This window comes from Neoarius graeffei, chromosome 6, assembly GCF_027579695.1.
Source record: "Neoarius graeffei isolate fNeoGra1 chromosome 6, fNeoGra1.pri, whole genome shotgun sequence".
In the NCBI taxonomy this organism is placed as follows: Eukaryota; Metazoa; Chordata; class Actinopteri; order Siluriformes; family Ariidae; genus Neoarius; species Neoarius graeffei.
The window spans coordinates 25,737,059-25,761,314 of NC_083574.1; the positions used below are offsets into that span (position 1 = coordinate 25,737,059).

A 24,256-nucleotide genomic window follows, 5' to 3' on the forward strand; every position below is an offset into this window, starting at 1 on the left:
TTGTGGGTTTTATACAGTCTGACAGCAGTAGGTATGAATGACCTGCGGTATCTCTCCTTCTTACACCATGGGTGTAGCAGTCTACTACTAAAAGAGCTGCTTAAAGCCCCCACAGCCTCATGTAGGGGGTGAAAGGGGTTATCCATGATTGAGCTCAGCTTGGCTAACATCCACTTCAATGGAGTCCAGAGGACAGTCCAAGACTGAGCCAGCCCTTCTGACAAGTTTAAGTTTCTTCCTGTCCCTCTCTGAACTTCCACAGCCCCAGCAGACCACAGCGTAGAAAATCGCTGATGCTACCACAGAGTCATAAAAAGTCCTAAGCAGTGTCCTGCACACACCAAAAGACCTCAGTCTTCTCAAGAGGTGGAGACGACTTTGGCCCTTCTTGTACAGGACATCTGTGTTGTTAGTCCAGTCCAGTTTGTTGTTGAGGTGAACACCCAGGTATTTGTACTCCTCCACGATCTCAATGTCCAAACCCTGGATGTTCACTGGTGCAATTTGAGGAACCTTCCTTCTGAAATCGATCACCACCTCCTTTGTCTTGCTGGTGTTGATGCGCAGGTGGTTCAGTTTGCACCAGGCAACAAAGTTGGTGATGACCTCTCTGTACTCCAGATCGTCCCCCTCTGACACATGTCCAACGATGGCTGTATCATCTGAGAACTTCTGGAGGTGGCAGCTGTCCGTGTTGTAGCTGAAGTCAGATGTGTAAAGTGTAAAGAGGAAAGGAGAGAGCACTGTACCCTGTGGAGCCCCTGTGCTGCAGACTACCACATCAGACACACAGTCGCGGAGCCTCACATACTGCGGTCTGTTAATGAGGTGGTCGATAATCCATGCAGCCAGGTGGCAGTTGACACCAGCTCCCTCCAGCTTCCCCCTAAGCAGTGATGGCTGGATTGTGTTGAAAGCACTGGAGAAGTCAAAGAACATGATTCTCACAGTGCTCCCAGTGCCCTCCAGGTGCAAAAGTGACCAGTGTAGCAGGTAAATGACAGCGTCATCCACACCAATGCCCGGTTGATATGCGAACTGCAGGGGGTCCATGTCGCTGTTCACCAGGTGTCGGAGGTGGGAGAGAGCAATCCTCTCCATGATCTTCATTAGGTGAGACGTTAAAGCTACTGGCCTAAAGTGGTTGAGCTCCCTGGGGTGCGCAGTCTTGGGAACTGGAGCCACACATAATGTTTTCCACAGACGTGGAACTTTCTCCAGACTGAGGCTCAGGTTGAAAATGTACAGAAGAATCCCACAGAGCTGATCTGCATAGTCCTTAAGCAGTCTGGAGTTGATACCATCAGGGCCAGCAGCTTTCCTTGTCTTGATCCTCCTCAGCTCCTTCAACACCTGATCATCTGTTATGGAGAGGCGATGGGTGTAGCCGAGGTGTGTGTCCTGTAGAGTGAGGTCGGGGGTGGAGTGTGTGGATTGGTCTGGCAGGGATCGGAGGGGGGTGATGTGGTGTGAGGAGGGAGCTGTTGGTGTCAGAGGTATTATGAGGGGAGAGGGGGCGTGGTGGAGTGATATCACAGACCGGTCAGGACTATGGTGAGTGGGGGAGGGTGGGGTGGCACAGTCAAATCTGTTGAAAAAGAGATTCAACTCATTTGCCCAGTCTTGGCCCCCAGATACAGGGCCCTTCCCACTGTCCTTTGTGTGGCCAGAGATGGTTTTCAGGCCTCTCCATACCTCTCCGGTGTTGCTCCCCTTGAGGTGCTCCTCCAGCTTCCTCCTGTAGCTGTCCTTGCCTCTCCTTATCCCCCTCTTCAGCTCCCTCTGCACTCTCCTCATCTCCTCCTTGTTGCCAGATTTAAAAACCCTCTTCTCGTTTAATAGGGCTTTTAGTTCAGAGGTCACCCAGGGTTTATTGTTGGGAAAACACCATACCTTCCTGACTGGCACAGTGTTTTCAACACAGAAATTAATGTAATCCGTGATGCAGGTTGTCAGGCTATCAGTGTCATCCCCGTGAGGTTCACACAACACATCCCAGTCCGTGATGTCAAAGCAGTCCCTCAGTGCCATACTGGTCTCCTCAGACCAGCTCCTTACATACCTCTTGGTGGGTGGTTGTTTATTCACCATAGGTATGTATGTAGGGGACAAGTGAACCAGATTGTGGTCAGAACGGCCCAGCGGGGGGAGGGGTGATGAGCTATATGCGTCCTTGGTGTTCACATACATTAAATCCAAAGTTCTATTGTCTCTGGTGAGGCATTTCACATACTGAGTGAAGGTTGGGAGAGTGGAGGACAGGGAAGCATGATTGAAGTCACTGGAGATTAGTAGCAGGGACTGGGGGTGCGATGTCTGAAGCTTTGACACTGTAGTGTGTAAGAGCTCACAGGCTGCAGCAGCATCGGCCGCTGGGGGGATGTACACAGTTATCGCGATAAAGTCCGAGAATTCCCTCGGGAGGTAATATGGCCGAATGCTAACCGCTAGCAGTTCAATGTTTTTACTGCAAAACTGCTCCTTTACCCTGATGTGCCCCAGGTTACACCATCTGTCATTCACAAACATCGCTATACCCCCTCCTTTCCTCTTACCGCTCTCCTTGGCTTTCCTGTCCGTTCTCACGAGTTGAAATCCATCCAGAGTGACGTGTGAGTCCGGTGAGAGTTCATTCAGCCAAGTCTCTGTGAAGCACATAAGGCTACACTCCCGGTACTCCCTCTGCAGCCTGGTTAGCGCCGTTAGCTCATCCATCTTATTAAGGAGAGATCTTGCGTTTCCCATGATGACAGACGGTATACATGGTTTATACCGTCTTTTCTTCTCCCGGCACTTCATTCCAGCTCTGCATCCCGTTCTCCTTCTCCTTAATTCCGCAGGGATCACCGGTCTTTCCAGGGGGAGTTCCTTGGTGTTGCACAGTGCTAACAGCTGCTCCCGAGTGTAAACAATGGAGCCGTGGCTGAAAGGGTCTGCTGATGCCGATTTAACTCGCCCCAGAAAGAAAAAGAGAAAAATACAAATGCACAGTCTCACGAGTAGTACATCTCGAGTTGCACACTTCTGACTGAGACTAGTGCAGAAAGAAACACGAAAAAAGTACAAAAACATACCAAAACACATAAACACCCTCGGAGCTACTGCAACTAGCTGCCACTCTTGCGGCGCCATCTTCAAATACATGATGAATGTATTTTAAGGAGTGTCAACCAGAGAGTGCAAAAATGAAGGATGGGTTTATTCCTATTATTATTATTATTATTATTATTATTATTATTATTATTATTATAGTTCCTATAATAGTGCCTCATTTTCTAAAAGAGAAACAGCTTATTTAATACTGCCCAGTGAAAGCATGTTTTAATTTAGACACAAGCGTAATCATTTTTAAATCTATCTGGTTTGTGTTTGCCTCAGTAAATCAGTCTTTATTTGTATTGCAAAACTGAGGATTAAATCTTACCTACAGAGCAATCTCTCCCATTCTCTGCTATACTTGTCTTAAACAAATAATTCCTAATCATTATATTATAAATTTCTATAAATCTTTGTCATTGTAACGTGCATGACGAAATTATTATTAATCCTTTTTCTCCATGTCTTGCCCTGCATGTTTAATGAAGAAAATGTAATGTTCAATATTTTTAATAAAGAAAAAATATAATCAATACATTATTCGCATTGTAATGACTAGAGGTAACTCTTGCCGATTTATTGTCGCATCCTAGCTGTTATAATCCTAATTTTCTGCATTGCATGTGAAGCAGCCCTGGCTTTACCAAATTCAAATAAATAATTTTTATATGCTTTTCCTAATGAAGTAATAATTTCCTAAATAGGTAAAAAAAAAAAGTTACTGTAAATTAAAATGAAAGAATGAATTTGTTCCTAATCACACCTTTTATTTAAAAAAAGTCCCACATGATCACACTTTGTAGGGGAAATTGCTTAATCAATTAATTAATTAATAGTTTAAAGTTATTTTTAAATTATGAATTTAAAAAGTATAAAATAAAGCATTATAGAAAATTATAGTACTTTTTATCGGAGTATCCCAGAAGATTAAAGCTAAAATTCTGATTTATCATGTCATATTCCTCTTTTGACCAAAACCCAAATGTTTTCAGTGTACAAAAAAAAAAAATTGGACTTGCCGGTCCAATACTTTCGGAGGGTACTGTCTGGAGTGGCTGTAGTATGACACTGTGTTCAGTGCATACTGATAAATGTTACAGGTATTTTATTTCTTATCTGAGGATTACTTAATTGAGGCATGTGTCTTTGTTTAGGCTGTGTTTACAGACCAGCCCCAAGTGGCATACATTCAACAAGATGGTACAACTCAACAGGTATACAAGCCAAGTTATTTTACTTCACTGAGATTCAACCTATTGTTTATAACCGTGGTTCTCACAGTGGGTTCTGGGACTTCTAGAGGGCCGTGAAGCATAGCCGGAGGGCTGAGATGTATTTTTGTTTGTGTTTTTTTTTTTTCTTTTTTCCTTATTTTTTCGGGGAGGGGAATCACAACTCATCTTTGGCCAAGGCTGTTTCAACCCTGCATATCACTGCTTGCAAATATATTTATTATTCAGTTCTGATAACAATGAGTCTAATCTATTTTTTACTTGAATGGGTATAATCAAATTCTCACAAACAATTTAGCATACAAATAATGTCACCTTGAACACTGTTCAGTGGAAATTCAGAAACATTGGACACATTTCAAATAATATGCCTAATATTTAGAAAGTTGGATTCTGTTCATAAAAATGTGTTGAGTGGGTGCATGCAATTTATTTTACAGTTAAAGGAGTCCCTAAAAAACCCAGAACTACTGGTTTATAGGCCACTGTTCAGTGATTTGTCTTTTTTCTTGCACAGGTCACAGTGTTATTGCCAGGTGGCCAGAACATGAATGCTGCAAATCTACATGTGCTCAGTAATGTAGCAGATGCCCCACAGGCTATACTAGAGCCTGTGTCACAGGTAAGAGAGAGGGCATGATTGCAAGGCATATCTAAGCACACTTGCCAATACTTTCACTGCTGTGACGACTGGTTGGATGCTGCAGACACGAGTAAAAATAGGATATTATGTATGAAAATATTGTTAGATATTGCTAGTGATATTTTAGCTTCTGTCAAACGTAAAGGAGTCAGGAAGCAATTTGTTTCAAAGCAACAGGTTTTTTTTTTTTTTTTTGTTTGTTTGTTTGTTTTTTCCTCCCCCCCAAAATCAAGAAACTACTACAACCCCAAATCAGAAAAAGCTAGGATGGTATGGAAAATACAAATAAAAACAGTGATTTATAAATTTAATTTGACTTGTATTTCGTTACAGACAGTATAAACCCAAGATATTTCATGTTTTGTTTTGTCTGTTTAGTCATGTTTTGATTCCGTACAAAATCAGTATCCAGGAAAGGCCTAGTCTTTGAGGAACAAAGATGGGCCAAGGATCTCCAGTTTATCAACAAATGCATGACAAAATTGTTTAAATGTTTAAAATCATTTCATTTTTTCAATATGCATCCATTCCTGCATTTCAGACCTGCAACACATTCCAAAAATGTTGGGACAGGGATAATTTAGGGCTAGTAATGAGGTAAAACAATTAAATAGTGATGTGATTTGAAACAGGTGATATCAACAGGTGATTATCATGATTCAGTATAAAATCATTATCCAGGAAAGGTCTAGTCTTTGAGGAACAAATATAGATCAAGGATTTCCAGTTTATTAACAAATACATGAGAATTTATTGAAATATTTAAAACTATTTTCCTCAAAGAAAAATAGGAAGAGATTTGGACATTTCACTCTCCGTGGTGCATAATGTCATTAAATGATTCAAGGAATCTGGAGGAATTTTGGTGCATAAAGGGTAAGGATGCAAGCCTAAGCTGAACACCCATGATCTCTGATCCCTCAGATGGCACTGCATCAAGAATCGTCATTCATCTATAGCTGATATAACCACATGGACTCTGGATTACTGTGGCAAATGTTTGTGAAGCACTACAATACGGAGCTACAGCCACAAATGCCAGTTAAAACTTTACTGTGCAAAATGGAAGCCTTATGTTAACTGTGTCCAGAAGCGCTGTCGACTTCTCTGGGCTCAGAGGCATCTGGCATGGACCATCACATCATGGAAGTCAAATCAAGTTTATTTGTACAGCGCTTTTAACAATAAACATTGTCGCAAAGCAGCTTTACAGAATTTGAGCGACTTAAAACATGAGCTAATTTTATCCCTAATCTATCCCCAATGAGCAAGCCTGTGGCGACGGTGGCAAGGAAAAACTCCCTCAGACGACATGAGGAAGAAACCTCGAGAGGAACCAGACTCAAAAGGGAACCCATCCTCATTTGGGCAACAACAGACAGCCTGACTATAATATTAACAGTTTTAACAGGTATAACCCTCAACTGTCCTCATGGGGCCGTCCTTCACAGGAGTGGGGCGATAAAACTCCGACCAGACACAGGGCACCAGGATGGATCAAGCAGGTCCGAGGGGCAGAAGAGGCCAGCATCTCAATCCCAGGATCAACATGTAACTCAGAGGGACAGATGGGGGGGGGGGGGGGAAAGAAAGAAAACACGTTGTTAGGTATGCCCTAAAAATGACAAGTATTAAATCTGTGTGGTAGGCTCGCAGAGACGAGAGTCTTTACATCAGGCATGACGCACAATGGCATGTTAATATGGTAAAAAATATATCATGACCTGCTCTGGCTGGATGCTTGATTGGGTGATGGGAGCACACTCCTCAGCAATGATGAGATGCAGATGGGACCCTTAGGCCTGGCCAAGACAATTCAGTTACATTTCACCGGGTCTGGGACATGCGACAGAATGTCTGACGGCCGATTCCCTGCAGGCTACGATAGCCAGTCGAGGTCCCCACCGTCTCCACCAAAAGATTTCCTGTTGACTCCATGTAACTCAGAGGGACAGATTTGGGGGGGGGAGAAAGAAAACACAGGTGGTTAGGTATGCCCAATGTCACCTGAATAAGTAGGAACAGTATACATATTGCACCGAGTACAAGCAGGGACTCCGGCAACTAACTATGACAGCATAACTAAAAGGAAGTCTGTGTTATGGTCAGATGAATCAGTATTCCAGGTCTTTTCTGGAAGAAATGATACCATGTGCTTCAGACCAGAGACAAAACGGACCATCTGAACTGTTACCAGGAACAAGTTCAAAGGCCAGGGTCTGGCATGGTATGGGGTTCTGTCGGTGCCCTTGGCAAAGGTAACTTGCCCTTCTGTTATGGTAGCATTAATGTACAAAAGTACAAAAGAAAGAAGATACGGCAAGCAAACAACAGTGAGTGTGACTTATTTCCTTTAGTTTGTACAACCCCGATTCCAAAAAAGTTGGGACAAAGTACAAATTGTAAATAACAGGGATGAGAGTTTTCCGCTTTTCGGTGGATTTCCGCTTTTTCTGAGTAAAAAACGAGCTTTTTATATTATGCCAAATTCGTTGAGAATTTTTTTTTATTAATTTCGGGGGGTTGGGGTATGTTCCTTCATGCTGTTCAAACTTTATTAACTCCAACGATGTTTGCACATTATTTGTAAGTCTTTAGTCTCGTTTAATCTCGTTGAATGTGATGTAAAATTCGTGTTATCTACATTGTTATTGGTCAGAACGTCGATGTCGAGACCATAATAGCCAATCAAAACAGTTTTTACAAAGACACCCACATCCGCTTTCTTTTATCAAAACTTACACATGTTCGTGAGCTGCATATCAAAAATACTTTCCTCTAATCGGCGTTTTTTTCTCAAGATGCCGAATACTATTGACAAGCGAGATGAAGCGAAGGTACGTGAAATTGATGCTGGTATAAAAAACAAGTTTAGGAAAGCAAGAGAGGAGTGTGAGAGAGAGCAGAAGAGAGCCAGGTTAGAGCATGTAAAAAGACAGGAGGTGCTGGCTAATGAAAGAAAAAGGAAAAAAGAGAGGACTGATAAGCTTTTGGCCTTGGCCAAGAAGCTGAAATCTAAATGATCAAATGAAAATTTGTTTCAAAAATAACTGGGAACTGTAAATAACTTTTTAACTGTAAAAAGTGTAAATAGACATTTTCCTTTTGAAGAAAACATACAAGTGATGTGGACAATAAGATAGTCCCCATAAAATATGCATTTGTTTGATTCAATACATTGAATATATGATAATTTGAATTATAGCTGATAGTGTTGATAACTATATAACTTTAAAGTTTAAATAGACATTGTGAAGAAATCATATACAACTAATGTGGACATTAGGAAAAGGTCAGTTTCCATAAGATATGAATGTTTTTATTTAATTCAATATATTGAATATATGAAAATTTGAATTATTAATGTAACTGTAAATAACTATGAATTTTAATCGACATTTTTTTAGAAAAACAAGTGATGTTGAAAATGAGTAATAACCAGTCCCCATAAAATGTATGTAAATTTTGAATTAATTCAATACACATATTGATTTTGATACATATTGTTCTATATAATAGTGTTTTTATTTCAATAAGTATTAAAATAGGCATCAGGTGTTTTAATTAACTACAGCTCAGATTGCAGGAAATAGGGTGTGTAAGGTCTCATTTTGAAAAAAAAATTCCTGGGGGGGGTTACCCCCGGACCCCCCTTATTACAGATTTATTGCTTTTTTTTCATCAGCACCCACTCTCATCCCTGAAATAAAAACGGAATGCAATGATGTGGAAGTTTCAAAATTCCATATTTTATTCAGAGTAGAACATAGATAACATATCAAATGTTTAAACTGAGAAAATGTATCATTTAAAGAGAAAAATTAGGTGATTTTAAATTTCATGACAACAACACATCTCAAAGTTGGGACAAGGCCATGTTTACCACTGTGAGACATCCCCTTTTCTCTTTACAACAGTCTGTATACGTCTGGGGACTGAGGAGACAAGTTGCTCAAGTTTAGGGATAGGAATGTTAACCCATTCTTGTTTAATGTGGGGTTCTAGTTGCTCAACTGTCTTAGGTGTTTTTTGTTGTATCTTCTGTTTTATGATGCGCCAAATGTTTTCTATGGGTGAAAGATCTGGACTACAGGCTGGCCAGTTCAGTACCCGGACCCTTCTTCTACGCAGCCATGATGCTGTAATTGATGCAGTATGTGGTTTGGCATTGTCATGTTGGAAAATGCAAGGTCTTCCCTGAAAGAGACGTCGTCTGGATGGGAGCATATGTTGCTCTAGAACCTGGATATACCAGATGTGTAAGCTGCCCATGCCACATGCACTAATGCAACCCCATACCATCAGAGATGCAGGCTTCTGAACTGAGCGCTGATGATAACTTGGGTCGTCTTTCTTCTCTTTAGTCCAAATGACACAGCGTCCCTGATTTCCATAAAGAACTTCAAATTTTGATTCGTCTGACCACAGAACAGTTTTCCACTTTGCCACAGTCCATTTTAAATGAGCCTTGGCCCAGAGAAGACGTCTGCGCTTCTGGATCATGTTTAGATACGGCTTCTTCTTTGAACTATAGAGTTTTAGCTGGCAACGGCGGATGGCACGGTGAATTGTGTTCACAGATGACGTTCTCTGGAAATATTCCTGAGTCCATTTTGTGATTTCCAATACAGAAGCATGCCTGTATGTGATGCAGTGCTGTCTAAGGGCCTGAAGATCACGGGCACCCAGTATGGTTTTCCAGCCTTGACCCTTATGCACAGAGATTCTTCCAGATTCTCTGAATCTTTTGATGATATTATGCACTGTAGATGATATGTTCAAACTCTTTGCAATTTTACACTGTCGAACTCCTTTCTGATATTACTCCACTATTTGTCGGCGCAGAATTAGGGGGATTGGTGATCCTCTTCCCATCTTTACTCCTGAGAGCCGCTGCCACTCCTAGATGCTCTTTTTATACCCAGTCATGTTAATGACCTATTGCCAATTGACCTAATGAGTTGCAATTTGGTCCTCCAGCTGTTCCTTTTTTGTACCTTTAACTTTTCCAGCCTCTTATTGCCCCTGTCCCAACTTTTTTTGAGATGTGTTGCTGTCATGAAATTTTAAATGAGCCAATATTTGGCATGGAATTTCAAAATGTCTCACTTTCGACATTTGATATGTTGTCTATGTTCTTTTGTGAATACAATATCAGTTTTTGAGATTTGTAAATTATTGCATTCCGTTTTTATTTACAATTTGTACTTTTGTCCCAACTTTTTGGAATCGGGGTTGTAAATATGTAAGTGAATTAAGCATAAATATAAATTAAACACCGTTGGCCTCATTTTACGCATGAGTGAGTGCTGTGACAAGTGGGTCCATTTCAATATTATTAACTTTTTGGGATAACGAACTATTTGGACATCCCCCAACGAGTTTCTTGTAATGGGGTTGCAGCGTAATTCATATTGTTTGTGAAGTACGAGTGACATAAACACGGAGCCTTGATCAGTCAGAATCTCTTTTGAATCTATCCAAGATTATTTTGAAGAGTGCCTCGGCAGTTGTTCGTTGTAGGGATGGCAAAAACTAAAAAAAATCTTGACCGACCACCGAGCCTCATTAGCCGGTTAAAGTCGGTTAACCTATGAGTTTAAAATTCTAGAATTGGAATTATTAGAATCTATTCTAAATCTAACCGCGAGCATCCGCACATTCAGTCCCAGTCGCTGCCCTCCACTCACATTACCTTTTCTACAGCGCGAAACATTTAGTCAAATGCGGCACTGATGTCGAGGGGTTTGTATTGGAGCGGAGGACAAATGGCTCCAGCTTAGAGACATCGTGAGAAGCGTGAAATCCCCCCTCGACTCCTCCTTGTCCTTCTCCACCCGGGTCTGTGTCTGCGGCTGTGTCAGCAAGGGGTACGCACTTTTGTTAAGTTGCAACTTTGCATTAAAAATATCAGTGTGAACATGTTCTCAATCAATTGCCCTCATTTTCTAAGCGGCAAGCTTTAGCTCAGTCACTACCGGTGCTTGCATTGAGTAGCCTATTGAAAACGATTGTTCATACATATCATACACTTGTCCCATCTTAACTTTTCATTGAAGATAGGACGTTTTAGCAATACGGCCCCTGGTGTTTACAGTTAACTGCAGTAGGCTGTGTGTTGATATTGCATACTGCTACGGACTAGGCACTTTTCTTCGAAGTGAGACACAGAGACCTCATACTGCAATTGTTTTCCAGCTACTGATATTACAGTTACATGGCTGCTAATTGTGCACAGCCATTGGGAATGGGATAGCTGGAGCTGAGCTGATTAGCCGCTAAGCTAATATAGCAACTGTCTGATGTTAAGTAACATCAGTGAGTAACCAGGTTTTAGTTCAGATCTTGTGTATTATTATTACGTTGACATTAATATTCACCAGACTAATCAACCATCGACTTCATTCATGCGCCGTGTTCTTGTTTCTTTGATTGTCAAGAATTTCCTTGATGTTACGTCATAAAATGTAATCCAACACCTGAGACTTTTCTTTCGCTGAGTGGCAGCTGTCTTCAACTGGGGCGGGAGGGCAGGACATGACTGAATGGGTGTTTCTGATTTGTCAGCTGTCGTCCTTACACCGCATGGCATGCCCCAAGCGTTTACAACACAGAATTCCAGGTTCTCCGCTCCAAAATCGGCAGCTTCAAAACGATTGATTTTTTTTTTAACCGACAGCCAAAAAAAAATTAACCGGTTGACGTTGATTCGGTCAACCATCGGTCAAACGGTCATCGGTTAACATCCCTAGTTCGTTGTTGCGAAAAGGCATGGTTTCAGGGTATTGTGTGGTGTAATCCACCAGGACTAACACAAAGTGATGCCCTCCTGTAGTCCATTCCCATGGCCTGATGAGGTCCATACGAATTCTTTCTCAAGGGACCTTGATAAATGGAAGGTGGTGCAGTTGCGTTTTTGGGGTGGCATGCAAAATGTTCCAGCTAATGTTAACAAGATGCCGCACATTTGCCACAAATGGATCCACTGACCATCAGTTACTTTCACTTCGCCAAAGGCTTGCTTGAGGCTGAGGAGCAGTTTTCTGTCTGCTCCATGGGGGTAGTTCATCCAAGGGGTGAGGGGGCAAGGACCTCCCCACCCTCCATGCCTTCCTGATGTGGAGCTGAAGTCCTGAGGAGCTGATGCCCCAGACACCACTTCCCAGCCAATGCTTAGCATATGCCAAACCATTCTACACTGTTGCAGGACCCACCCACACACATTCTCCTTAACAGCGTCTGAAATGCAGGCCAGTTTGTTGCCAAATTCAATAGATGCATGAGGTGAGGACTAACTGCTGACTATAGTTTATGCTTTTCAATTGAATCATGAATGGGCACTAGTGGATATTTATGCACATCCCCATGCACACACTTCACCTTCACATGGTGTGCTGCATCCAGCGCTTCACCTTGAATCAGGCATAGGTGAATTGTGGTTTAATTACAGCTCAAATCCACCAGTGCATGTTTATACCCTTTGAAACCTCACCAGTGGGCATATGTCCCAGCTCAATCAGAGGAAGCCTGTGGCACATTGGGGACCCCCACCTACTTCAGGTGGCATTGGTCCTACAAATGCTAAGGTTCCCTGCAATGCCAATACACCTGCCCAGGCCCTCTTCCCACATCTGTGGTCCCAGCGTCACCAACCTGAGAGGGGTAAGGGGGCTGGGCTTCATCCAACAGTAATGGCAACAAGCAGACTGCCTACTATGACTCTAACCAGCCCCATGCTGTCATAGCATGCCCAAACAGCTCCACAAATGCTTCATCCTGTTCATCCTCATGGAGTCATAATGCAGTCCCATCTTGGAGAGCATGGTGTGGGACATGGCTGCAGCAGCCTCCATGTAACTGCTGCTGGAGTACCCGCTGGCTGGACCAGGCTCCGTAACACCTGCCAATCCTCTATCTGGGCCTGGAGGTACTGTTCCTGCTCCACATGCAGTTTGAGTCACAAGGACTGCATGATGTCACATCTTCCTCAATTTTCCTGGGTTTCGGCACCAGTGTAACACTTCCTCGGATGAGTGCTCTTTACTTTTTTTTTTATTTTTCTTGGTTTTCAATGCTCAAAAACACACCCAACTAGTACAGTTTTATGCAGCTCAGTTCTCTCTCACTCATGGCTCTTGTCTTGTCCCCTTTTATCCTTGCTGCTGCTCAGTGAAACACAGTACACTTGTTTTTTTGTGATCTAATTTTTATTGGGATTTGAAGGACAACATTCATCATCATTCAACAGCATATAAATTAAGCAAATATATACACATGTACGCACACACAGATACACACATACATACACATGCATACACCAGATAATAATAAAAAATAAAATGAAAACATAAAAATAAAATAAAGGTATAACTGAAAATAAATAAATAGAAATACAATAAGTAAGTAAATAAAATAGATAAAATGCCACAAAAGCAAAGGGAAAAAAGTGCCATTGATGTATAACCTATTTAGATATATCAAAAAGTTAGATGCCATCCACAATTTGCAGTACACAATAAAAGACCAAAACAGGGAACATAAACCAAAGAATACAGGACCAGAGGGGGACGTGTGTGTGTGTGTGTGGGGGGGGGGTTCCACACCAAAATGCCTTTGAGAGCCTCCACTGTTCGAACCCAGCCCAATGTCACTTCCTCTTTTGCACCATGGACGCGTGCTGTGGACAATTCCAGAAGCGCAACATCTATGAAGTTAAGCAGCCACTGACGCCGTGTTAGTATATGAGGCGGTTTCCATCTTGTTGCAATCATCTTTTTAGCTGCAGTTAGGACAGCCAGAAACACGCGCTTTGGGGATTTTGAAAGTTTCAGTTGAGAGAGATCATTTAATAATAAAATAAAAACAGATGGGGACAGGGGGATAGGAATGGACATTAACAATGACAGTTCTCTCTGCACCATTTTCCAAAAATTTGCAACCCCTGGGCATTCCCAAATCATGTGGAAAAAGGTACCCACTGTGCCTGTAAAACACTGTACAACTTGGATTATCTTTTAATTTCATACTGTAAAGTTCACGAGGAGTCATGTATGTTCTGTGAATGAAATTTAGATGAATCTGTTGGTGGTCAGGGTTTCTGGATGACTGTTTAACTGTATCCCAGACCCCATCCCAGTTGAAGTTGGGGTCAAGGTCATGGATATCTGCCCGCCAAGATGCATTAACTGGCAGAGTAACATACGTTTTTTTCTAGGAAATAGCGATACAATATAGATACAATTTTCCTAGATTCCCGGGCCTGACGCAAAAGTTTGATCAAAGAGTGTTCCTCTAGTGGACCTTGCCAGGGTACACCATATGTTTTCATGACCTGTTCTTAGCTGCAAGTAGAAATAAAACGTGGAATGTTGTAAGTAGAACCGGAATGTGGGTTCTTCAAATGAGTATAGGCCCGTCACCAAAAATGTCGCCAAGAGAATGAATCCCCTTGTCGTACCACTGTCGACATTGACCTTAATTGGGGATTTACCAATCAACAAATGATCGTTATAAAAGATAGGCGAATAGGGGTTCCAATTAGACCACACATTTTTTCTGCTGCCCTCCAAACTGCTAATACGTGAGTCACAATGGGACCATAGCGGACTTGAGATTTCTTTATGGGAATATTGGAAAATAAGAATTCATTTAGTTTCAATGGATGAACCATATTCTCTTCCAGTGTTCGCCATGATGTCTCGATACCCTCGTTGAGCCAGCTGATCAGAGGGTGCAGAGTGAAGGCCCAGTGATGTAATTTAGGGTTAGGCAGTGAGAGTCCCCTGTCAGCTCTATCTCTCTGTGCTGTGGATAATCTAAGACGAGGACACTTTCTATTCCAGACAAAGTTAGAAATTATCTGCTGGGCCTTGTCCCAAAAACGTGGGGGAGGTGGCAAAGGCAGCATCGCGCTCACAAAGTTAATCTGGGGAAGCACATTCATTTTAATAATAGTTACACGAGACCTAAGAGAATTTGGCAGCGCAGACCATTTATCAAGGTCACGGGTTATGTTGGACAAAGTTTCTTCGTAGTTGGACTTGACAATGGTCTGTAATGATGAGCTAATCTTAATGCCCAAATACTTAGTGGTTGACTACTGGTATATTTGCAGGTAAAGCCATGTTTCTCATTTGGTCATTCAGAGGTAAGAAAGCTGACTTCGTCCAATTTATTCTGTACCCAGATATACCACTAAAATATTGAAAAATAGTTAGAACAACAGGTAGAGACTGCTGAGCGTTCCCTAAATATAAGAGGATATCATCCGCATACAAAGATATATAATGTGAGGTCCCAAACACAGTGATAGGAGTGATACCTTTAGACATTCAGATCGACTGGGCGAGAGGCTCCAGAGAGAGTGCAAACAGGAGTGGACTCAAAGGGCATCCCTGTCTGGAGCCCCTCATAATGTTAAATAGGGAGGAACAAGTCCTGCCTGTAAGTACCATAGCTGTTGGATTGGTATATAAAACTTTAATCATATGTATGAAGTGAGGACCCAACTCAAAAACCTCCAGTACTGACCAGAGATACTGCCACTCCAAACGGCCAAATGCTTTCATAGCATCTAATGAGAAGATAGCTGATGGTAGTTGTAATGAGGAGGCCCCATGTATTATATGTAATAGTCTCCTCACATTGTCTGAAGACTGCCTGGATCTAATGAATCTTGTTTGGTCACAATTAATGAGTTTTGTCATAAAAGGTTGGAGCCTACGTGCAAGAAGCTTAGCGTAAATTTTTATATCAGCATTTAAAAGGGATAAAGGTCTATAATTGGCACATTCAGAAGGTTCTTTATCTTTTTTTAGTAACAGTGAAATGATTGCTATATTCACATCTCTGGAGAAAGTGCCTCTCTCCAAGGAGGCCTGAATCATATCAAGAAACAGGGGCCCCAAACTATGCCAAAAGGCTGTGTAAAATTCTGAGGAGATCCAGGCCAGGTGATTTGCCCTTGTGCATGTCGTCAGCTGCTGCCTTAAGCTCGTTTAAAGTGATGGGGCATTTAAACTTTGGGAGCCAACGTCTGTCATTTTAGGTAGCTGAATGGAACTCAAGAATTTGTTGCATGAATCTTTATCGTGAGAAACCTCAGAGCTATACAAGTCAGCGTAGAAACTATGAAAAGAAGCATTAATTTCAGGGGGTTCTGTTACCATATGACCGTCTTCTGATCTAATAGAGGTGATGTCAGAGAAATGTTCTTTAGCCTTCAGCCTCAGCAAGAGTAAATGGCTGGGTCTAGCTCCATTAAAATAATATGTTTGGCGTGTTTTATGGATCAAGAACTCAGCACACCGTTTGAGAATAGCATTAATGTCTTTTTTCACCAGGTCATACTGTAATGCAACCTGATCATCAAAATTTTGTTGTAATAAGTTATCCAATGTTGAGAGTTTGTGCTCCAGCTGAGATAGTCTGGAAGAGCGGGCTTTTCTTAAATTAGATGCATACAGTGTAGCATTGTTCCTAATAAAGCCTCTAACAGCGTCCCAGAGTATCCTTGGGTCACTGACTGACCCTTTGTTTATATCGACAAATTCACTCAGTTGAGCCAAAAACTGAGTTCTAAATGACTCGTCACGAAGTAAGGTAGTATTAAAACGCCATTTAGGAGCTCGCAAAGGAGTGGAGCGAATCAAGGCAAGAACAACCACTGCCTTGTGATCTGAAAAAGTGACTGGCAAGAGAGTGACCTCCATAATTTTTCGAAACAAGCCTCTAGAGGCAAAAATAAAATCAATACGCGAAAAGGACTTGTGCCTTGCAGAGAGGTGGGTGAACTCTCTGGAGGTAGGGTTAATCAAACGCCATAAATCCACCACTCCAATGTTATTTGACCAAGAGCACAAGGCATCAGAACCCTGTTTTTGTTCTTTGTTTTCAGATTGACCAGATCTATCAAGAGAGTGGTCCAATACAGCATTAAAATCAGCATCTATGATGAACTTAAAGTCAGGAAGGTCTAGCAGAATTTTAGTTATCTGTTCATAGAGTTGTGAGTCAAAGGTATTAGGAGCATAGAGCGATACAAGTGCGATGTCTGTATTTTCTATATGAATTTTGGCAATAACTATTCTGCCTTTATTGTCAGACCATGTATCCAGCAATTTAAAGTGCAAATTACGATGGCAGGTAATTGCTACACCTTTTGGTTTTATTATTATTAAAATGGCACAGTTCATCTGTGGAGCTGTCCTCCCCCCACTACAGGACATTTACAACACCCGGGTCACAAAAAGGGCACAGAGCATCATCAGGGACCAAACACACCCACAACACAGACTATTCACGCTCCTACCATCTGGCAGACGCTACAGGAGTGTGAAAGCAAGGACTACTAGACTGACAAACAGTTTTTACCCCCAGGCCATCAGGCTTTTGAACCAAGGATTATAATCACATCTACCTCTATAGTTCCATCAGGCTTTTGAACCACGGATTATATTAGCAGTTTTGCACAAGACATTGCACAGTATATCTACCTCTATGTTTGCACATTGTTTGTTTGCCTTTTTTTTTTTTTAAATGTTATCTTCATTTTTCACTCCTTTATATTTTGCATTCCATATGCACTTTATATTTTATATTTCATATTTTATATATATTTCTTTTTATTTTGGTAAGCGTAGTTTGGTCGGGCAGTTGCAAAATAAGAATTTCATTACCCAATAATAAACCGCTGTCTGTTATTGTGTATATGACAAATAAAAATCTTGAATCAATCTTGAATTAGTGGCAGAAGAATGAGCAAGTAACCGGAAAAATCTATTCGATAAACGGTTCTCATCACGACTAACCATATGAGTTTCTTGTATCATAGCGAAATGGGCTCCTAGTTTACGAAGGAAGTCCAAAATAGCAACTCTTTTCACTGGATTATTTTTTTATTATTATTACTTGCATTAAGGCTCAGGACTTTCAACTGGAGACCGTCAGCCATTACAGTATAAATACAGAGGCAAAAGGAGGGCAGTGTAATCGAAGGCAATGGATATGAACCTTGGACAGGGGAGGTGAAGGGGGAGAGAAGAACCTCTGGATCTACAACAACTCAAGAACATCTGAACGATACAAATAGAAACACAAAACAAGGAGAAGACAAGAGCACCCATGTCTGTAACTCCTAAGGAGAAGAAAATAAGCTAGCCTCAACCAAAACTTCAAAAACACATGGAAGTGTCAAAATCACTTCTCTAACTAGCTTGAAAATGAAAAAGGATTAATTAATTAATTAATCACCTTGCTTAATTAATCAATTAATCACCAAAAGGTGGCCAACTTCCCCGCTCAGATAGCTAACGGTCTTAAGATAATAAGCCAGACACAGAAAAATAATATTCACAATAATAATAATAAAGATAACAGATAAAGTTAAATGTCTGACTCACCAGCTGCCAACAGTACAATGAAAGGCAGATAACGGGACAGATCACATGTTACCGTCCAAAAATGTCTTTGCATCCTCTGGGTCCTTGAATGACTTCTGCACACCATTTACCCTGAATGACAGCACCGCAGGGAAGATAATCTGGAAATGGATGTTTCGCTTTATAAGCTCGGTGCAGACAGGGTTGAAAGCTCTACGTGCAGACCAGACCAGCGGAGGGATGTCGGGAGCAAAGCAGCATGGAATCATGTTGGATGATTCCTTCGCGTCTTGCTGCAGACAATAACATGGAGACATCTCTGGAACGATGGATCTTGAAAATGACAGGGTGAGGGTGACCTTCCAAAGGCGGCCCGAGACTTCGATGTGTGCGGTTGATTTGAAATAGATTGGACCGGGAGCTCCAGCACCTTGGGAATGAAACCTCTAAAGAAACGAACCGGATCACTTCCTTCGGTCGACTCCTTGAGGTTTAAGATTCTCATATTGTCCCGTCGGGAGCGACCCTCTAAATCTGTGACTTTAGATGTCAACTCGGCATTTACTTTCTCCAACGCGATTAGTTTCCTCTTCAGCGGTGTAACGTTGTCCTCCAAGGCGGAGACACGGGCCTCGTATTTGGTTTGACATGCAGTGAGGGAGTCGGTAGCTACTGCGACCTCCTCAATGCGCTTCAGCATGCTGTCGACCTTTTCACCCAGTATCGATTCGAAGCTGGTGGGGACTTGCTGGATCATAGTTTGCGTCCGCTTGCCTTCTTCGGCAACAACAGTGGCAATGTGTTTAAGCAGCGCTTCAGGAGAAAACTCAGGTAACGGGCCTTTAGCATTAGCAGCATGCTTGGAATTAGCATTAGCTTCACTCGAGTCAACAGGATCTTCTGCCGTATCCCGGAACTGGTCAATTTTTTGCTGTTTTGCAGACTTCGGCATTGTGAAGTAAAGTTAAGAAGACAGTTTGATAAGTTTTTATGCTGGTTCAGCTGGTGAAAGATAAGTTAAATAGTACTGAACTGGGGAGAGATGAAACCACGCTGCTTCTCACTACCACAGCATACCGGAAGCCACACAGTACACTTGTTAAGAAAATCACCCACAGGTGCAGCCTTATTCTCACCAGTCACTCTCCAAACTCGACCCTCCATTCACAAACCAGTTTTTGACTATGCCCATGCATCCATATTTGAAAGTAAGTTGATCTATGGTCTCTATATTGTTCTGTGTAACTCAGCAAGATCTGGTCAATGGGCAAAGTGTGCTTACACTTGACTTTTTTTTTTTTTCTGAAAAAATAAAAAAGGACAGAGTTCACCCCAAAAGAATGAACAGACTTACAAAAAGTGTCAAATCTGTTCAGCTACACAATAGTTTTGTTAATTTTATAGTTCATAGTAAGTCGTTCTGACAACTTTGTGATAAAAGCTGTATATGGTTTGAGGGAGATATTTATAGAAAATATTTTGGGTCCCAGTGCAGGGAGAGAAAAAAAAAAAAGAGCAACAAACAAACTTGCTGACTGATCAATTATATGGAAGTGGGTAAATGGAGATTATTAGAATGTAGTTTATTTTCCACAAAATTATTCATTTAAAATTATCAAGAATTTGTTCCTTATTTTTTTTCCACACTTAGAATCACATGCCCAGCAGTACTCTCCCTACCATCACAGAGCCTTCGGTCAGTCCCTTGGCAGCTACAGACTCTACTGTGGACTCTGAGGATGAAGATGATGATGATGATGATGATGATGATAATAGAGATGATTCAGAACTGGATGACTGGGAACCAAGGCCACCTCAACCCTTCACCCCTCAGCATCTTTGTGAGTGCACAATCACATAACTAATGTAATTTAGAGTGTTTCTGTGCCTTGTGTCCTTGATACAGTAGTTACTGATGACAGGCTGAATGTTCTTTGGTACAGTTTGGGAACCCTTTATAATTTTCTGTGTTTCTGCATACATTTGACTTGAAACCTGATCAGATTTTTTGGGGTAAAGAGAACCCAATTAAACAAATGACACAAAAATGTTAGTTTTTACATTTCTTTATTGAGTAGAAATTATGCAACTTGTAAGTGTATTTGTCAGAAAAAGTACGTGCCCCTTTGCTTTCAGTAAGTGAGTGTTGTGCCCCCCTTGAGCAGCAACTGGTGTTGCTGGTGGTCAGTCCTGCACAACTGATAGGAGGGATTTTAGCCAATTCCTCCTTACAAAACTGCTTCAACTCTGTGATGTCGGTGGGCTTCTTTGCATGACCTACTGTCTTTTGTTTTTTTTAATTGTTTTTTTTTAAGGTCCTTCCACAACATTTCTGTTGCATTAAGGTCCAGACTTTGACTTTGCCATTCCAAAATGTTACATTTCTTTTAGTTCAACCATTTCTTTGTGGACTTGTGTGCTTAGGGTCATTGTCTTGCTGCATGGCCCAGTTATGGTTAAGCTTCAGTACATGGACAGATGCACTTGCATTCTCCTTTAGAATATTGTAGGTGCATTTGGGTAATTGAGTGATCAATCTCATTAAATCTGAAGATTAATAATTAAAATTGAATCAGTCTCATTGAATCGTTTTCATTGAATCAGTCTCATATCATTAAATCAGTCTCATTTATTAATACCATTAATTTTGGTGCTTAATAATAAATTACCAAACAGCTAAATTATGGTATATTCCAAATTATTATGATCACTTACCATATTACATAAATCATATGCACCTTTGAATTCTTGAAGATTGGGGACTTCAAAGATATTGGAACACAAATAAACACAGTTTCAATAATAAATGAATTTATTATAACAAAGATAAAAAATGGATAATGGCAGTTGAAATATATACAAACAGTGAGGTGTGTGTCTGTGTGAGTGAAGACAAAAGATTAGCTTTGTGTGCTAATTAAGATGTGTTTGTATGTGAGGCCTTGTGACCACTTGTTTCTAAGTAAAGCAAGGAAAATTAGCTTTGGTAGCTAACTAAGACAAAGGAATGCTAGCTAGCATGTGTTTGTGTGTGAAAGGCCTGGTGAGGCCTGGAGACCACGTGTTTGTGTAGGCCTAGATTAGCCTCATGTGGCTAAGCTAAGACAAAGGGAAGCTAGCTAAGGTGGGTTTGTGAGGCATGTGGCCACATGTGGAGGCCTAGATTAGCCTTGTGTTTAGCTAAGACAAAGGAATGCTAGCTAAGGTGTGTTTGTGTGTGGGGGGGAGGACCACCATGTGGTATGGCCTAGCAAAAGAAAGGCTAGCTAAGGTAAAGGAATGCTAGCTAAGGTGTGTTGGTGTGTGGGGGGGAGGACCGCCACGTGCTTCTAAGACAATACACTTAGCTTTGGATGCTAATGGGACAAAAGAAATTAGCCGTAGGCTAATTTCACTAGCTTATAACAGTACTGAATCCACTGAAACCTTGATAAGGTCAAATGTGTGATAAAGAAATTAAAGTGTTAGTGAGGAATAAAGAGAAGCATGCACAGCCTATCTATTAAACAATTGAGAGAACATAGAACAATTAATTCAATTCGACACACTACGTGTCTACAGTGTAAACAAACCGTTCCTGAGTTTAAATTCACACTACTTCAATAAAAGCTAAATTCCTAAGACTAGGTTTTTAATTATGCCCAAAAATGCCAGTCTTATGCGAGATTATGAGAAGATGTCCCGAGACTTTTGGAGTTTTCACCATTGTGGAGATCTCCGTGAAGCACAGGGAATTTCTTGGAGAGGCTGAGTTCACAGGAGCCCGTAGAGCACGTCTGTGGAAAGCAGAGAATTCTTGGTCCGATGCTTCGTAGCTCGTGGGAAGGAAAACTCTGAGCGCTTCAGTTAAAAAAGGGTCCAGCCGCTTTCTCAACTTTGAATTAAAACTGCTTGGGCGGCAGTCGTGACGTCACTTCTAATACGAATAAAACCGGTTGTAACTCGATTGAGTTAAAGATCGCGCGACTCTGGAGTCTACCTTGGCCAAGGGTAAGAAAGAAATCACGCTAAATCGTGGATCTTGCAAGAAAGAGGTCTTTTTCTGGTTTGCTTGGGTGGAGCGAGCGATTCCTCCTTGTGTCCGTGTTGAATTCACGGAGCTGAAAGAGGAGGAGCTAGGAGTTCCCGGGTTTCTTATGCTTTCATGGAGGATGTGACGTTGGTGATCCCGCCCACGCGTGACGTAGGTCAACGCGGAAGTTGGCTGATGGGAGTTGTAGTCCTTAAAGGGACTGTGTTGTAGTTTTTAGACGGACTGTGTTACCTACAATATGCTCGTACAATCCAGAACTGATTGGTTCATCAACACTAGCAAGTTGTCCTGGACCTAATGCAGCTAAGAGGCCCCTGCATGCAACCATGATACTGCCACCCCATGCATCACGGTTGGAATGCAGTGTTTGATTTTTGCCAGTGTCGTGGAAGTCTGTAAATCAAAAGAAGCCAAAAAATATACTTACATGAAAGAAGTTGCCTTAAAGTGCACCTGACAGCAAAATTATGTTCTAAAATAGGTTTCTGTTATAAAACTACAAACACCGCTGATCACTTTCATGATAGAACTAACCACCAACAGAACGAAACTCTTTGTGCGAAGCTGCATCAATCTGGCCATGCACCAAGCTGCTGTCAGTGGCCGCCATATTTGCCATGACATCACATGCAGAACGACTGCTCGGCCTTCTATGCAGCTATGGCCGACGAAACAGAGCGATTTTCTGATCAGTCTTCAGAAACTGAGGCCCTTTTTGAGGTTGACACTGGACATGTCGGATTACATGAAGACGAAGCAGTGGGTGGCATTTTTCCTTATCGTTTTGAGCCGTATCTGGATGATTTGCCTGCAGAAGGCGAGATTTCCGACTCGGACACAGACGACGACGACGGGACCAATGCAGAGGACGTTGTGATTCCAGCTGACATCGGGAGGCTCCAAAGCACTGAATGGTAATATAATAATAATAATAGATCTAGTCCTCGGGGGGGGGCATGAAGGATGAGGGAGGAAAGCGCGGGGGGAGGAAGATGATGAGGCAGGGAATGACCCCTTGCCCGGTCTACGCCACCCCACACACACACACACACACACACTTGGTCTTGACGTGGACTGGTGCATAAATCCAGGCCTCTCCCCTATTACTGTAACCAAGCATCTAAAAACTTACCTAGGATATAGATGTACTGTGTAGTACAGAGTTTGACTGAGTGATTGAACATTTATTATAATAATAATATATTTGTAACACAAGTAGCAAGTCAGTATTATTCTGTATTATTCTGCAACAATTTCCTGGTTGCCATTGACAGTGGGATTGGTGAGGTACACATCCTGGCTGCCGCCTGAGCGGGATTTGTTTACCTTGCGCATCCTGCCATCAATGGCAACGTGATAATGATTAGGTCATTTCACTTGTGTTAATCACTTCCTGTTAAACAGAGTTAGTATGTTGAATTCTCTCAAGATTTCTCTCAAGAGACAATACTGTGAAATATCCATGCAAGTAGTAAGATTGCCCATATCTTATATGACAACATCCTATTTGTGTGCATTGGATTGGTTTTCATTGATATAATTACCAAAAATCACCTTAGGTTTGCATATAAACCCTTCGATTCACGTCAAATTTGAAGATTGAAGATTTGAAGATTCAGTAATTTGCAAACTATTGTGTTATTATGAATATTCATAATACGAAATGTTATTTTTCATTGAAAAATAGGCTGTATCTTAGGTGGTAAATGATAACAGGAGAAAATACTTCTATCATATAAAATTGACAATCATTGGCAATATTACCACACTGATTTCCTTTTAAAAAAATATGCTCTCTTGAAAGTTCATGGTCTTTTAGATTTGGGCCGTTTTCTCACATTTTTATTTGATAAGAATAAAAACTTTTATGAAC

General features: G+C 41.5%; 1 protein-coding gene across 6 annotated transcripts in view; it reads left to right on the forward strand.

Moving 5' to 3' along the window:
* Positions 1-24,256, forward strand: part of prdm10 (PR domain containing 10) — a 289,396-nt gene that overhangs the window by 141,693 nt on the left and 123,447 nt on the right. For 5 of the 6 annotated variants that reach the window (XR_009654875.1, XM_060923486.1, XM_060923487.1 and 2 more), the window contains 3 exons: positions 4,251-4,310; positions 4,846-4,950; positions 20,002-20,191. Coding sequence is in view for 5 of the 6 variants with exons in the window: in XM_060923486.1 (XP_060779469.1) it covers positions 4,251-4,310; positions 4,846-4,950; positions 20,002-20,191 (355 nt within the window). In the remaining variant the exon portion in view is untranslated. The remainder of the gene's footprint in view (positions 1-4,250; positions 4,311-4,845; positions 4,951-20,001; positions 20,192-24,256) is intronic. The other variant, XM_060923489.1, reaches the window with a different exon arrangement.